Genomic DNA, 16,807 nt, shown 5'->3' with positions numbered 1-16,807 from the left:
GAAGCGCTTTGGGACTTCTCGAAGATGTGATAAGGTGCTATATCAAATGCAAGGATTATTATTATACCATTTTTGGCCCAGTTAATAATAGTACGTTATAGCTTTCTTCTCTGTCATTCTATTAGAAATACCATAACTATTTTTATTAGGAACTGAATTATCTCACATAGAATTACAATATGGAAATATGTCAGACTGTTTAATAATTGTCTGATTTTATTTTAATAGATGAAGTGGCAGAAGTGGTTGAAAGAATGACATCGGGATATCTGCCAGTTTCACAAGAGCAACCAAAGGAAAAGGGCCGTAAAAACTCACAGAATGAAAATGAAGAGGAGCTCTTCCGTCGTTTTGCAAATAGATCCCAGGAAAACAGGGAGCTGAAGGACTACAATAGATATTGTGGGATAAGCAAAAAAGTAGAGAAACATCAATTGGATTCTAAACTAACGGAACATGATCCACTCAACAATGTCCGAGAAGAGATGCCGATGGAGAGTGATAGTAGTGGAGATCTAGAGGAAATTTTTCGAAGTTTTGCAGGTCAGATCTTTGGTCTTCACATATAAAGAGGGAGTTTTGCCATTAGTAGCTTTTTTTAAAAGAAAGCTGAGGCCTGAGTAACTTCAGCACTTTTTTTCCCTTCCTGATGTCTTTGACATTGACACACACAGTTAAGGTACAAATACGCAAGGCGTAGTGCCGTCATCAAAGGCACTAAATGAGGCTGATAGTGGGAGGCATCTGAATTATTTTGTACAATTGAAATTAAGCTTTATTATTTTAATGCTCTGCAAATTATAAAGGCAATTGGCTCCTATCTGCGTTTTTTTTGCCATTTTCTTCCCTTGCTCCACTCCTAAAATATTGTATAGTTTGTTTGTGTTTAAATTATTGGAGAGGTTATTCCCCGAACAAACGACAGCAGAATTTGCTTTTGCTGGACGGTTGGGTAAATCGAACAAATCGCCTGGCCCCGATTCATTTGTATTCTTACCTGTTTTAAATATGCAGCTAATGCAGATGAAAATCCGGTTACTCCGGTCAAATTGTCGCTCTGAATGCGCTCACTCGGGCCTTCGTGTGTCCATTCAGCCACGAGTGGCTCTGAGATGGAGATGGGAGGAGTCTAAGATTGATTGACAGAGGACTCCAGCCATTCCCAAGCGGCTGGAGTTGGGCTGTCAATCAGTGAGGGGGGGGGGCGGAGAAACAGGGAAGAACAAGGGAGACGAATTGCGATTGATTGACAGCTGAGCTGCTTGTTGGTCCAGTTCCCATCCAGTAGCAATAGGAGAGAGGAAGCTTCTCTGCTGGTATTTTGCAGCTAAACAAAAGGTAACTATCTTTTACTGAATTCTATACAGGATTTTAACTGCAAGTGAAACATTACATATTATTATACAGCACCACCGCAGCTCCTCTGCTGCACGGGAATAGTATTTTGGCCAACCACGGACATCTCTTAAATCGGAGAAAATGTCCGGCCCCAATGTGTCTGGCTTAACCGGATTCCACTCTATCCTTTTTTAATTTTCGTTGGTACTGGCCAGTATTTTTAAAATGACAGTATTTTCATTTTTGAAAATATACCACATGGCAGAAATATTCCCATTTTATTTGCTGAGATTACCATCATTGGATTCTATTGATTCTGCTAAAAGAAAATATTACTTGGGCGAGCGACATTATGTTTGGGTTCATCATACTTCATGATTTTCCATTTGAGTTGTGTGCCGATGTTTCTCAGGACAGAGAGAATCTGCAGATGAAAAGCTGTCAGAAAGCAGCAAAGAAGAATTGGAGGAGAGAACCGACTTGGATGAGACATTTATCACAAATAGAGGACAAAGGAAAAGTTATAAGGTATATCATTTTAGAAAGGCGCAGGAGGAAATGATGGTACCTCACCCAAGTGAGGGTATCTTGTGGTGAGCCTGATAGGCTTTGTGACTGGGGATCTTGTCCTCACCCGACATCCACACACAAGCACTTTCACAAATAGTATATTCTTTCACAAACACTTTTAAAACACTTTCACAGACACTGTATATTCATCAGGATTCGGGACCCCAATTTATTTTGTCCCTTTCCAGCCTAAGGAAATAAAGCTAGTATCAGTCAGCTTGCCTGGGAAGCTATTCCAGCTCTTGACCACTCTCTGACTTAAAAAAGCTTCCTAGTGTTTATTCTAAACTTGGCCATTTGCAAGTCTGAATCTGTATGCTCTTATTCTGCTGATGTGATACATCTGAAAATATTTTAGTTTAGTTTTTTTTGTCCGTTTGTGTATCTTATATACAAGACTGTACACAAGGCACCTTCTGAGACATTTCTTTTCAAGTGTGGGGTTATTGTTTTCTCTGTGCATGGACTGAAAAACAACTAGGGATCAGTTTCAAGATTGGAGTTTACAGAGGGTAAAGCTTCTGCTGTTGGGAATTGTTGCTGGTTCATTGCAAGGAGGTGATAGTACTGTGATCACAAGAATAAAGAAGGCTTCCACTCTTAGCACTTTAGTAAATCTTATAGACAGTACTTAGAATTCTAAATAGAACAGCCTTGAAGGACAGCATAATTACAACTGGCAGCACAGCACATGCATGTTGGGCAAAATGGCCTCTTTCTGTACTGAAATATCTCGGATTCTTAACATAGATCCAAAGCAAATTGACCTAAGTGAGTCTTTTTTCATTCTTATCTTCTTATACTCCTCAGATTTTGTGTGAATTGGTGACACTCTAATTTTTTTTTATTTTCAGGAGAATCTGGAACAGTTTTCTACGTCAGATTTTGCATTTGAATCATCACTTGATGTGTCCGATGAATTTTTCACTCCCAATCTTCAATTTGTCTCATTCAGCTCTAGGAATTTGGCAAGTACAGGCTTCAGCAATATTCAGTATGCCCAAGAGGTAAAAATAGAATTAACTCTCCAATTATTGAATAGAGATGAATAAACTCAATATGTAACATTAGAGAAATATGTTTCTGTGTCAGGAGTTCTCATCATCTACACTGAACACTGAAAGGATTATAGGAACTTATTGCATCTTATAATTTATTAATGTTAAAGTTAGGTTTAAATTTGGAAATTATACCAGCTTTTTAACACATTGTTTTGTAGTCCACTACAAGTTCTGAAGAGGAGTTAGAAATTACCAGAGAGGTTTGCCAGCAAAATTTAGATTCCACGAAACATTCCTTCAGTTCAGATTCTGATGCTGTTGGTAAGTACAGATGTCAGAAAGAGAGCAAGTAATAAAATAATAATAATACTTGCATTTGATGTAGTGCCTTATCGGGTCTTCAAGATGTCTCAAAGTGCTTCACAAAATATACTGTAAAGTGAATTGACTATATTTTGTGGAAGAAATGCGGCAGCCAATTGCGCACAGCAATTGGTTGCACAAACAGTCATGGATTGAGTGATCAAATCATTATTATTTGTTTATTTTGAAGTGATTTCTATCCCAGGAAAAGCGATCCGCCAGTCGACTAACAACTGGGTTCCTACTTACTGCTAAGTAAGCAGAAGCGTGTGTGTGGAGTAAGGAAACTTGTCCAACGTTTTGACCTGCCTGGGAATCGAACCCAGGTCCACTCGCTTGCGAGGCGAGGGCTCTAACTACTAACCTACAGGAAAAAAATCTTCCCCTTTCCCCCCCCCAACCCTTGGCTGCCTTGGAGTCATCTGAATTCCTTCCCCTCTGGGCTTCCTCCCACAATTACCTATTCTCCTCGGTCACTCTTCTCCACAGCTCGCTCTCCTCCATTCTCGATTCCCTTGCTCCCCTCTCTTCCCGAACCGTCTCTTATTCAAGTGAGTTACCATGATACACCAGCAACCTCCGTTCCCTCAAAGCACAGCTACATGCTGCTGAACGCACCTAGCTTAAATCAAACTTAACGGTCCATTGGCAGATCTGGCTGGACCTTATCAAATCGTACCGTCCTCTTCTCCATCACCAACCGGCTCCTCCGCCCACCCACTCACCTTAAGTGCCAACTGGAAGCAATGCTGGACTTCCTCGAATCCAAATTCGAGGGGATCTGCGCAGCTGCCTCTGCCATTCCGTCTGCTACACCCTCCCCATCTCCCCTTCTCAACCCGGCCCCTACCCATCCCTCCAACCTTTGAACCTGTCTCCCACTCCTCTCTTACCACCACTATAACCTGCATGAAACTGATCACCTGCTCCCTCAACCCCATCCCTACCGCTCTGTTTACTTCCCAGCTCCACCTCCTTGCCTCTCTACTCACAGATATCATAAACCTTTTCACGTCCACTGGTACTGTTCCCACCCCATTAAAAACGGCCATCATCACTCCTTAAAAAAACCCGCCCTGGACCCATCTCTACTCTCAAATTAGCGCCCCATCTCCAACCTTCCTTTCCTCTCCAAGGTCCTGGAACAAGTTGTTGCTTCCCAGCTTTGCTCCTTCCTCTCCCGGGACTCCCTCCACGAACCCCTGCAATCAGGTTTCTGTGTCGCCCACAGCACAGAAACAGCCCTGGTCAAAGTTACAAATGACATTCGGTCCATCTATGACCAGGGTTCCCTCTGCCTCCTCATTCTCCTTGACCTCCTTGCTGCCTTCGACACCGTCGACCACTCTATCTTCAACCACCGCCTCTCCTCTCCCTCAACCTTCACAGCTCTGACCTTGACTGGTTCAGATCGTACCTCTCACACCGCCTCCACTTCATCTCCATAAACAGCTTCTCCTCTAGCCCCTGCACCATCTCGTGTGGTGTTCCTTAGGGCTTTGTCCTTGGTCCCTCCTCTTCAGTATCTTTATGCTCCTTCTTGGTGACATCCTCTGCAGACATGGGATCAACTTCCACATGTATGCGGATGACACCCAACTGTACCTCTCTGCGCCACCCTTGACTCCAGACCACAGCTGTCCTGACAGAATGTCTGTCAGACATCAAGTCCAGGATGAGAGCTAACTTTCTTCAGTTGAACGTCAACAAGACCGAGGCTCTCTTGATTGGCTCCCGTCAGTGCCTTCTCACCTCTGGCGCTGACAGCATCACCATCCATGGTTGCACACTCCACCTTACTAAGCCAGTCTGGAACCTTGGGGTTTTCTTTGACCCTCAACTATCCTTTGTACCCCACATCTGTGCCATGACCCTCTCTGCCTTCCCCCACCTCCACAACATCGCCCAGCTCCGCCACTGACTCACTCCACAGGCCGCTGAAACCCTCATTCATGCTTCAGTTACATTGAGGCTTGACTATGCAAACTCCTTGCTTGTCGGCCTCCACAACTCCTCCCTCCATAGGCTGCAGATCATCCAGAACTCTGCAGCCTGTATCTTCTCCGCACCAGACTCTGTGAGCCTATCACCCCCATCCTCGCCCGACTCCACTGGCTTCCCATCACACAAAGAATACAGTTCAAGATCCTGGTCCTCACCGCCAAAGCCCTCCATGGTCTTGCTCCTTGCCCTACCTCTGCGACCTAACCCCCTACCATCCTGCTCACTCTCTCCACTCAGCGGGCTCCGGCTTCACGTCCCCTGCCTTGTTCGCCCCACTATTGGCAGGCGAGCCTGCTGCCACTGCCCCCACCCTCTGGAACTCCATCCTGCAGTGCCTCTGCCTCACCCCCACCCCCCCCATCCGTTACCTCCTTCAAGACCCATCCGAAGACCCTGCTCTTCGACTGCTTTCAATCTTCCTGCTTCCCCCCTGCCCTCCCCCTCCCCGATCCTGACCCCCAGCTTGTATCCAAAACTGTCTGTCCAGCGCCTTGGTATATCCGCCCGACATGAAAGGCTATATATATATTTGTGAATAAAAGATACATGCACAGCTGTGCTCCCAGTAACAAACTACACACAATATAGAACGTAAGTATTGTAAGAAAACGTGTTCTTCTCGTACATCCTGGTGCTGAAGACTGCAGAGTGCGTGAGTCTCTGTGTGCCTCAGCATTGAAGCCAACTCGTGTTCACTCAACTCTGAATTGACTGCTACACTCGCTTTACTTCACGCCTCATTACATGCTCGCGGCCCTCTCCGGCTACAACATTTCATTAGCCCAAACTGGAGAAAAGTTGTTGAGCTGGTTGATGGATTTGGAGGAACTAAGACCCCTCCAGCAGTAGCCACCTGCTACGCCTCAGTCTCCTCAAAACTATCTTATCAGTTCACCCAACTGGTAAACAGTTTATGATAAACAATAAAAATGTATATAAGAATATACATATATATATATAGAACTATGTATAACCTTTGTTTGGACCTCAGATTTTAAGATGATCGTTTAGATCTTGCAATGAGAATAAATATTTGTTCCAAATGTTTAAAAATCTTTGAAGTTTGACTTTTACAAGAAGATTAAGTGCTGTGCATTTGCTGCCACTGCTTTAGTGAATATGCAATATGATATAAAATACAGAGGCACAAAACAGTATGCTGTGAATTTACACTGCACTTTTAAAAGGTTTTAAAGATGAATAGGGAAGTGTAGTTATATCAGAAAGAAAATGCTTTCTCTTTGACTGCAATATTTTATTTTGCTGATTGTCAATAGGAGGAAAAATGGTGATCCATAAGGTAAATGTGGAAAAGAGCATTGAGAGAGACTGGAGTGGAGTCAGCAAACACAGTTTTACACCTTTGATCGGGTAAAAATGCATGAAATAATATAAGCTCCTCTTTCTGTGTTTGAAATGGTACTGGATTGCTGATGTGTGCATTTGACTGAAAGAAATCTGTGACTTGCTCATTGGTAATAATAATCCTTAATATAAACATTGCATTTGCCTTATCACGTCTTCAACACATCTCAAAGCGCTTCACAGAATATACTGTAAAGTGATTGGTACTCCAGTAGTTATCAGAAATTTCTCCCAAGTCACTGGAGTCAAATGTGTCAGAGATCTTGTATTTTTACATTTTCTGCAGTTCCCATTGTGCCATTTAATTTGTTAAAAAAATTACACTCATTTTGCATATGTTACATTTTGTGTTTGACATTTGATATCAATAAGCCTGACATAATATTATACCACTCAGTAAATATACAGATATTAATTGTAGATTATAATGCTTCAGCTTAGCCAACGCAGTGAATAAAAATAGTTTTAAAAAGTTTGTCTTTCAAGTTAAATTCCATTTTTAAAACAATACTGTTTGTTTTTTCTTTTTCTTTGCAGGGTTGCCCAAGCAACAGAGATTGGAATGGTCACAGCATTAGACTATAATCATCGAGAACTAAAAGGAACGCTGGACAAACATGAAGTGTAAGGAGTTTAATCTTACTTAAAAAAGACTTCTGCTTCTCTCCTGATGATTTATTGATCTTATCCAGTGATTGATTTAAATAGACCCTGACCATCCCAGGTTCAATCTCCTGTTAGCCTTGCTGATCCCTTGGTGACACTAGGAGTGCTAAATTGGCTTCAGTGTCTTGGGCTATGGAGGGGCAAAATTAGTCAAGAAACAGCATTTTCTTAGCGAAAAAAGTGTATTAGGATTGGAATAGGCTCAGCTATGCTGTCACCGTGGTTAAGTAATGTGCTGATACTGCGACTTCCGATCTGTGTTCCAGTGTGAATAATGTCCACTTGCTTGATGTACCAGATGGTACATTTATGGAATTGTCCCACAGTAGGAGGCAGGCCCTCAATATTGTGTAATTAAATGTTCTTGTTTTCCTTTTTCACCATCGTAGATCAATGCCAGATATACAGAACATCTCTTGTATTCCATGTGATGGCCACTTTGCTGATGCTATTTTGCTGTCAAAAACACCTATGTCAACACATATGCCTTTTAATAACAGTACTCCATATTCCATTAGCCCAGGTAATGTAGTAAACACAGGTATGCTGTATTTTTACAAATCATTGGTGCAGTTCCTACCAATTGTTGACTTAATACTAAATAAAACACAACAGAATACTCTACTGGCAGAGCATATCAGTGTATATAATGCAATATGCCATAGATTAGTAGGATACATACTATGGAGTTTCCTTCAGGGTTAGTACCTGACTTTCTACCAGCTGGTGAGGAACTGAGCTGAGGATAGGTTATTCCTGTCACAAGAGGAGGAAACTTAGGAGACCAGGTTTCCTCGGGATACTCTTGTGCATCTGGATGGTGGCTCATTTTGTGTTGGCAGAGCCTTGAACACAGGTTTGCCTAAAGTGCCCAATGTTAGAAGATGTGAATATATTTTTAAAGTTGGAAACTTGATTATATTTCTGGTTAAAGGGTGCAGATGTATCAATTAACATTTAAAAACTATAAACAGAAAAAGTAACTTTCAAGTCACTTAATTCATGGGGTACATCACAATCACTAAACCTTTTTATGTTTACAGTGGAATTTCATGACACGGTTATTTAGCTGTAGTACAAATTGCGTAAATTGTATGTAATTGTAACAGTAAAAACATACACCAGAGAAGCATCATATTCATAGAAAATAAAATTAATTTGTAACAGGTTGTTCATTTTTTCCAAAACTGAAATTCTATGTATTCTGTTCTAGGGAAGAAATTGTCCCAAAGTCATCGACTGTATAAAACTAGATCTGAACCACTCCTGATCCAAACTAGTAAGAATTTAAACACCTCCCTGTGGCCCAGTTGTGATTCAAGTGCATCAATCCCTAGGACATTTGCTACAGCGTGTGATGGGACCAGCAAATTGGAATCACCCAGTACTCAACGTGAAACACAGTTCTCAGCAACAACTGAATGGGTCAGTACATAACATTATACGAACACTATTTTCTCAGCAAGTCCCAGTTTTTATCTCCTATCTGTACAGAGTTGGCTGATCTCAGCTGTTCAGCAATGGAAACCTAAATTGGTTTAAGCCCCCTGAGGACCCCAAGTCTTGTCTGTTGCCAATCTGCATCTAATACATTTTGGGATTGAGTAAGAATGGTATGTTCTTTCGAGGAGCGTGTGCACTGCATTCCAGTCTAACAGAAATCTCTGTGTATGTGGAGCTCTCGATGATAAGTTAGTGATTGACATTTACGTATTTACAAGATTTTAGCCTCAGAATTCGACTAATATGAGCAGTTAGTCAATCTCCAATAAACTAGTTATATATAGTGGTTCTTATAGGTAAGTCTGATTATCCTTCAGAATTCCTCAGCTTTAGTGTTACCAAGTCACAATGAGATTGCAAATATAAAACCTCTACTATTCTTATTTTAGGTGGCACCATCTGTGCACAGTATTGCTCATTCTCCATTGGGAGTGGTCAAAGCAAAGTTATCACCAGTCTCTTCCCCCGGTCTAAAAGGTAGGATCTCTGGTCAACGGTCTGATTACGAATCATCAATTGAATGTAAAGTACTTTTTATAAAATAATAATATAATAATCCTTACATTTTATAACTTTTAGGATCATAATAATTCATGGCGCAAGTTAACAACATTTCATATGTCACATTTTGTAACATTTGAGTTTGCTCCATTGTAAATATTTTACATTTCTAGATGTTTTATTTAGAATTTTGTTCTATTTGAAATACATTTCCTTCAGCACTCATCCCCATTCCCTGATAAATAGGACATCCAAAACTATTGATATAAATTTTTTGTGTACATCATTCTTAAGCTGGGAGACATGCGAGCGTGGTATTAGTTGTTTCACCGCGCAAGCTTCTTTGCTTTCTGGTGTAAAGGTACCTTGCCTCTGGTTGCTACCTCCTCTTGATGGCTCAGGTGAATGGCTTGAAAGCTCATTTCAGATTCTATAATGTTTATATGTAACGTAATGGTTAAATTCTGAATTATTATGTGTTAGGCTTAAAGCTCATGTTTCTTCTTTTTAAATGGATCAATCAGCAGTAACTCGTATATGTGAGGCGAATTCAATTCATGATACCGTATAACGAAAAGTCCTTTCTGCAACACATAGCGTGCCCGCATGCCTGGAGCCCCTAGGTGGCACTATATGTTGTGGAGTCCTGTGGATTAGTGGTTTAGAGCACTCGCCTCGCAAGCGAGAGGACCTGGGTTCGATTCCCGGGCAGGGCGAAACGTTGGGCAAGTTTCCTTACTCCACACGCCTCTGTTTACTTAGCTGTAAGTAGTAACCCGGTTGTTAATCAACTGGTGGACCGCTTTTCCAGGCATAAAGATCCCTTAAAAAATAATAATTAATAATAATATTAATTTGGTCACTAAATCCAAGACTGTTTGTAGGACACTGCTGTGCGCAATTGGCTGCCATGTTTCTCCCAAATTCACTTTACAGAATAATCTGTGAAGTGCTTTGAGACTTCTAGAAGACGTGAAAAGCACTATATCAAATGCAAGGATTATTATTATTATAAACAGGAGACTGTGAACTTTAAGATTTAATTAAATGAGTACCATTAAAAATAGTCTTTCCATCAAATAATTTAAGCAAGTAGGATACATAAAATGTGTTACATTAAAATACGTTGAATTCTTCCCTTTACTCTTTTCCTATGAGACACATCTTCTACAAAACGTAAGTGCTACTGTGGCAGCGTTGGACATTGTGCTGTGACATGATTTGAAGTGAACTCAAGACTGTCTCTAATGGAAACTCAGTTCAAAAGTTTTCATATGCACTTGGAGATTCAAGTCCCACCACTTTCGTAATTGCAAAAGATTCTAGTTTATTATTATCGGTTTATAAATTTTAGATAATTAACCATTTAACCTGCTATTGTAACAATGCAAAGCAGTAACAAGTACTGATCCTGTCAAGAATCTACACACAATCTGACAACACAATATATACAGTGCGTTACATCTACTTCCCAGAAGAGAAGGGAGTTTCTCCCAGTGTCCTGGCCATCAATCCCCCAAATAAAATTGGTCATTCATTTCATGGCTGTTTGTTGGACGCTGCTGTGTCTGCCAACAAATACACAGTCACTACAATTCACAGTGAAAGCTTTAAGAATTCTCAACCAAATAAGTCATTGTACCAAATCAAGAATTATTATTATAAACATATATGAGGAATTAAACCAAATATATATTTAGACTCGTATCAAAAAATGTGTGTAGATAGTGTAAGGTGCAAAACAGTCCACCTTTCCTGTGAAGCTCTGTTTTGTAACTTTTTAAGTTACACGTTTCCACATTCCACAGATAAGAATCATCAATTTAATACTATCTACTTGGTCAACATGGAAAAAACCTTACAGGTACCTGAGTATAATTCAGCTGCAGAGAGTGGCGAGTTAGAAGTTCATGGATCCAAAAAAATGCATGAGAACCTTTTATTGTCTGAGGACAAGCAATGTAGAAAGCCAGGTAGGATAACTAGAGTTTCATTTCCATTAATAAGGGTCAAAATCAAACCCATTTAATCTTTTCGTTGGCACTACAGCCTTATCGATGGAACACCAGCAAAATCTCCCGATCGATCCCTGATTTGTATTGACGTGGTTTGTACAGACGTGAAAGACGCTATATAAATGCAGATTTGTTGTTGTTGAATTAACTGACTTCACGCACGGGACATTAATGGGGTGATTCCAATGGCCTCACAGTATCCCTTATATGGAATGAATGAAAAATTGACAAGTATTTACGGTTGATCTCTATTCATTGATTATTATATAACAGCCATGAGAGTTATATGAAATGCAATTTTTATTCTTATACAGAAAGAGAAGTTGCTGGGAACACTCAGCAGGTCAAGCAGCATCTATGGAGAAAGGAAAGTGAGTCAGCGTTTCAGGTCCAAGACCCATCGTCATAACGTGGACCCAAAACGTTCACTCACTTTCCTTTCTCCATAAGCTGCTGCAACCCTTATACATCGAACAGCACTATAACATATGTTGGTCTGAAATAGCACCCAGTCTTAGCCTACAAGACTCTTGAGTTAAATTTAACATTGCAGAAAATGAAGTCAAATTCTTAATTTCATCTTAATTTGGAAGCCAATGTTCCTTGATTCAAAATTAAGAACAAATTTAAGAATTTTCCACATTTCTGGGTAATCTTACCTTTTAAGACAAAATGGTCTAACAGACTAAAACTAGAAGAAAATGTCAGGCCTATGTTCTGTAAATATGAATTGCTAAAGGAACTTAAGATTTAATAGTGATAAACCTTGTATTTGATACAGCACCTTATCACATCTGCGAGACGTCTCAAAGCGCTTCACAGAATATACTGTAAAGCGAATATTTTGTATAGTTTGTGGGCAAAAATTTGTAATGAAAGAAACTTTGTTTGGAAATAGTTAAATTACCCAAATCATTGTTTCAGGTGACAAGGAAGGTCTCAGTCAGGAAGCAGAGATGCTGCTAGCACCGAGTTTACTGAGCAGCACACTTGCTGATGGGCAAGTCATCACCTTTGCAGCCTATACCGATAACAGCCACGACAGCCAGTGTTCAGTGGATGAAATGAATTCTGCGTTTATCAGCAAAGGAAATGAGGGGATGGACATAACTAATGAAATGTGCGACAACAATGAGCAGGAGCGAGGTGAGTACAAGCTTTGCTTTATTCACTCTTGTGTTAACTGATTTTCTTCCTGTGTAATTTGGCCTGAATATGATATCTGTCAGAAACACAAAAAGAATGTGATGGAGATGATGTCAATACCCCTTTATAACATTTAGAATTATGTGCCAATTCAGATAAATGCATCTTCTATTGAACTACAAATTAACGTTGGCCATTGTCAGCTTGTTGGGTTCCTGCCACGGGCTGCAATACTTTGCCAAAGTAGCTATTCTTTTGTCTTGGAACCTTGACAGTTAGTCTGTATAACTGAGAAAGGGCATCACAGCTGAATCTTAACAAGTCTTTTTATGAGGATGTCAACATGCACACATTTAATTCAGTCATTGGCAAATATTTTTGACTTGCATCTTTCTGATTTTATATGCTTTTTCCTTTTGTATACCTATCACTATGCTTAAGATTTTTCAAACCAGACAAGAGTTCCATGTATGCCACCTAGACATGGAAATTTCCATTTCTGAATAGAATACACACCTTGCTTACCTGATTCTGGAAAATACAAGGAACCGGTTGACAAGAGACCAGGTTTGGGGACCCCCGAGTGTGCTTTGGGTTTTACCAGCTAAAATCACATTGTTGCCATTGAGTTTTACATTTCTAAAAGTGAACTAACAAACAAGAATTAGAGAAAAATGTTTCTCTGTTAATAAAGTTACACAATGTTAATTAATGTTAATTTTATATTCCTCATCAATTGAAAAGACCTAATGGCACGCTTCTTGTCACCAGAAAAAATGAAGCAGTTGCCATTTGGTATAACATCAGATGAGAATGTTCAGGCCTACGGCAATGAACAGAAGGAAAGGCTTGCACCAGACAGGCAACAGGAAGTGAGCCATGGCATATTGAGACTTCTCAGTGATTCTGAAAGGAGCAAAATACAGAATATACTGGAAGAGAGTGAGAGGTAGAGAGTCAAATAATTAAACACTATTAAATGGTGCAAATCATACCTTTTATAATTCTAGTTGTATACAGATTCACAGGAAAGTCAAACGTAAGATTGTTTACAGCAGTCACAGAAGATATTCTTGTACCTGCTCACACTCACTGTGGTGACTGTACCTGATTTATCCATAGTCTTAGCTGGATTTGAACCCAGATCACACAGGAAAGGATAGTATACTGTAATAACCGAATGCCCCCAAACGATTTGATATCTGATGTATCCTTTTAAATTAGACTTTTCACATGTGATGGTCCCAGGCAACATTAAGAATGGCAGAATTTAAAATTCAGCAGTAATACAATGGAGATTGTCTTTCCTCCTTAGAGCTCATTCTACGTTGGATGATGTTCTGGAGGGGATACTGGAATCCCAAGATCAACCAAAGCAAAAAGTAAACAAGGTTTCAATGAACAGGAATGAGACAGCCAAGGAAGAGGTCTTCAGGCCAGAGCAGCTTATACAGATGTCAGTTTCAATAGTTTCATATCTATCTGTCCTGTTTTCCCCTTGCAATACCTGAAATCAATTGGGAATTCTTGCAGTAGCAATTTTTGTGCGAGTCGAAGCAGCTGTATTTTGTGTGACCTTTGAATAAGTAATGGGAGTCCTGTGGCTTAGAGGTTAGAGCACTTGGCTCACAAGCGAAAGGACCTTGGTTCAATTCCTGGGCGGGTCAGGGTGAAACGGTGGGCAAGTTTCCCTTACTCCACACGCCTCAGTTTAAATACCAGTAAGTAGGAACCTGGTTGTTAGTCAATTGGCAAGTTACTCAATCCATGACTGTTTGTGGAACACTGCTGTGCGCAATTGCCTGCCATGTCTCGCCACAAAATACAGTCAATCCAGTTCACAGTATATTCTGTGAAGTGCTTGTGAGATGTCTCAGACATAATAAGGCGCTATATCGAATGCAAGGATTAGTATTATTGTCTCCAGTTACATTCTGACCCTCTACCTAGTGGCCCAGTTGAGTACCAGCAAAACTCCAGAGCAGCTAGAATTCAAATCCTTAAGGCTGAATGGCTGCCTCGTGGCTGTTCACTAGAGCTGCTGGAAATCTAATAAACACTAATTTATTTTTAATAATTTCTAATTGTATTTGTATTAAACTTAATTGAATTGAATTATATTTCTTATTTTCACAGAAGGGGCTTACTCAATATTCATTTACACTGGCTTCACTCATAATAATCTTTACATTTGGTATTGCACCTTTCACGTCAGGAGGACGTCTCAAAGTGCTTCAACTCATGTTTTGTGTAGGTATAACAATACAAGGCTAAAGACTAACGCTACAAGATTCTATTATAATAATGTGTATTTTTTGTGGAAAGGGTACCTCATATTGAAGATTCTGCTCTCAGTGGAAAACAAACTAAGACTGGAGAGGGGGGAGTGGAGGACTCATTGGAAAGCAGAGCACGAGAAACAAATGTTTCATTTGAAAGTAAGAAATTAATTAAGAGAACTGGAGAACGGTGGTGAGAAACTCCCAATTAAATATGTAAACAACAAATCCATTTTCCCCAAGTTTAGGAAACTTAAAAATATTTTATAAACTCTTCAAGTTTTTAGTTTGGTAAAGGCCATATCACTTTATAAGATACTATGAGGTTGCAATTGTACAGTTTTACTTACAGTTCTTGACAGGAGAGTTTTTATTTTCTTATTAATGATTGAGTTTGTTTATATTTATGGTATTTTATTGGAAATACCTTAAAATCCAGCATATAGTAGTTCACTTAGCTCTATTTAAATTTTAAACAAATATTGATATTTTATGTTAATGTCTCAGCTCAGAAGGGCAGAATAAAAAAACAGAACCAATGATTTTTCAGCTCATCCGAGTTCAATTTGAGCTATTCATATTCAATCCACTTTGTAAGATCACATAAACTATCTGACGTTTATCATGTGGTTTATTTCTTACAATTGTAGATGGCGTGAGTGAAGAGAGTTCCAATAGACAAAGAGTAAACTGGTCCCAACCTCACAGGTATGCCTTTCCGTGAAAGAAAATGTAAATCAAAAAGCAACAAGTTTTTTCATGGAACAGCATGTAGTAGGATTTGTAAGCAATGTTACTTTATCTCTATTCTTTGGGGCTTATAACATTAGCTCTTTGGGGGTGTCTGTACATGTCCTTATTATATCAAACTCAATTATTTCATACCACCTATTACAAATAGAGAATGCAGTTCTCCATTTAAAATACGCAATAGCTAAAAAGTAGAACTTAAAATGTTTAGTTATTTAATTTGTCTGCCTAGAGCTTCCATATTCTACGAGCAGACAGAAATCCTTGCAGAGTATTTGGACGTGGGCTCTCACCTGCATTCTGACATCTACCTTTTGTTTGATGCAAAACGTTATTTTATTTTGTCCAAAAATTGTAAGGTAGCAAAGCATTTTTTAAATGTGTGATGGAATCAAGGTATTATAGCTAGTCTAAAAGAGAAGCAATAACACTACTAGTTTTTTTTCACATTAAGATTATTGCTTACTTATATCAAATACAATTCCTTAAGGGAGATTCACAAAGCAAGATGCAAATACTGATTTGTTGAAACAAGGCAACTGGCTTGCCACTTCCTCTTTTATTAGTACTGAGCTAAGAAATCCAGACGAGCTCAATTGCAGAAGTTTCCCCGGTCACCTGAAGACTATTTAGTTTAGGTACTGCGTTTCCAATTGCTAGTGCATGTAAACATACTACACAAAGTTAACCTTAATTCTTCCAATGTTTCTATAGTGGTATTGGTTGTCAGCACCTCTCAATGTCTGTACAACTTCCACAGTTATTGTTGATAAAGTCAGCAATGTCTAACTTAAATTCTATTTTTCTTTATGATTTGTTTTTGTAGAGTGATCATCTTGGAACCAAATAGCAGCTGATCATAATCCACACAAGGAATCTCAGTCCAACCAGAAAAGCAGAATGAGCTTCTGTCTTCCCATAACCAATTCCATTATAGGTTTGTAAACAAAACCCATTAAAAGGTTCTTAAACTGTAATTATTCTGGACAATTTATTATACTACATTTAAGGGAGCTGCATCTTAGTCTATAAACAAGTCTATAAGTGGTTGTTACTGATGGATTTTTTAAAATTACAATTTTGCTTCTTTCCTCCCACTCCTGAGGACTAGTGTATGGCTCCACAGATGCCATATCTTGTTCAAATAAGACAGGCAGACTATTGCCAGAAGGAATATCATGTCTGGTAGGAGCCATAACAGATTTATCTTTTCCCCTCCCTCCCCCAGACAGCCCAAAATTAAATCTTTAAGTGATTCCAAAGCACCCTAACCAGGTAACCAGAGATTAAATCAATTGGAATTGAA

General features: G+C 39.5%; 1 protein-coding gene across 1 annotated transcript in view; it reads left to right on the top strand.

The window, feature by feature from the left end:
• The window catches only part of LOC103186913, a 35,339-nt gene extending 18,861 nt beyond the window's left edge, over window positions 1–16,478 (top strand). Inside the window, exons 16-31 of the mRNA XM_007906181.2 lie at window positions 229–543; window positions 1,751–1,866; window positions 2,763–2,915; window positions 3,128–3,230; window positions 6,554–6,647; window positions 7,179–7,265; window positions 7,697–7,830; window positions 8,521–8,732; window positions 9,200–9,287; window positions 11,120–11,284; window positions 12,251–12,472; window positions 13,244–13,421; window positions 13,788–13,928; window positions 14,798–14,910; window positions 15,402–15,459; window positions 16,328–16,478. Of these exons, the coding sequence (XP_007904372.2) occupies window positions 229–543; window positions 1,751–1,866; window positions 2,763–2,915; window positions 3,128–3,230; window positions 6,554–6,647; window positions 7,179–7,265; window positions 7,697–7,830; window positions 8,521–8,732; window positions 9,200–9,287; window positions 11,120–11,284; window positions 12,251–12,472; window positions 13,244–13,421; window positions 13,788–13,928; window positions 14,798–14,910; window positions 15,402–15,459; window positions 16,328–16,358 (2,210 nt within the window). The 3' untranslated portion in view covers window positions 16,359–16,478. The remainder of the gene's footprint in view (window positions 1–228; window positions 544–1,750; window positions 1,867–2,762; window positions 2,916–3,127; window positions 3,231–6,553; window positions 6,648–7,178; window positions 7,266–7,696; window positions 7,831–8,520; window positions 8,733–9,199; window positions 9,288–11,119; window positions 11,285–12,250; window positions 12,473–13,243; window positions 13,422–13,787; window positions 13,929–14,797; window positions 14,911–15,401; window positions 15,460–16,327) is intronic.
• Window positions 16,479–16,807: the final 329 nt, after the last annotated feature.

This window comes from Callorhinchus milii, unplaced genomic scaffold, assembly GCF_018977255.1.
Source record: "Callorhinchus milii isolate IMCB2004 unplaced genomic scaffold, IMCB_Cmil_1.0 Scaffold10, whole genome shotgun sequence".
Taxonomy (NCBI): Eukaryota; Metazoa; Chordata; class Chondrichthyes; order Chimaeriformes; family Callorhinchidae; genus Callorhinchus; species Callorhinchus milii.
This window is presented reverse-complemented; position numbering and strand designations above follow the sequence as displayed.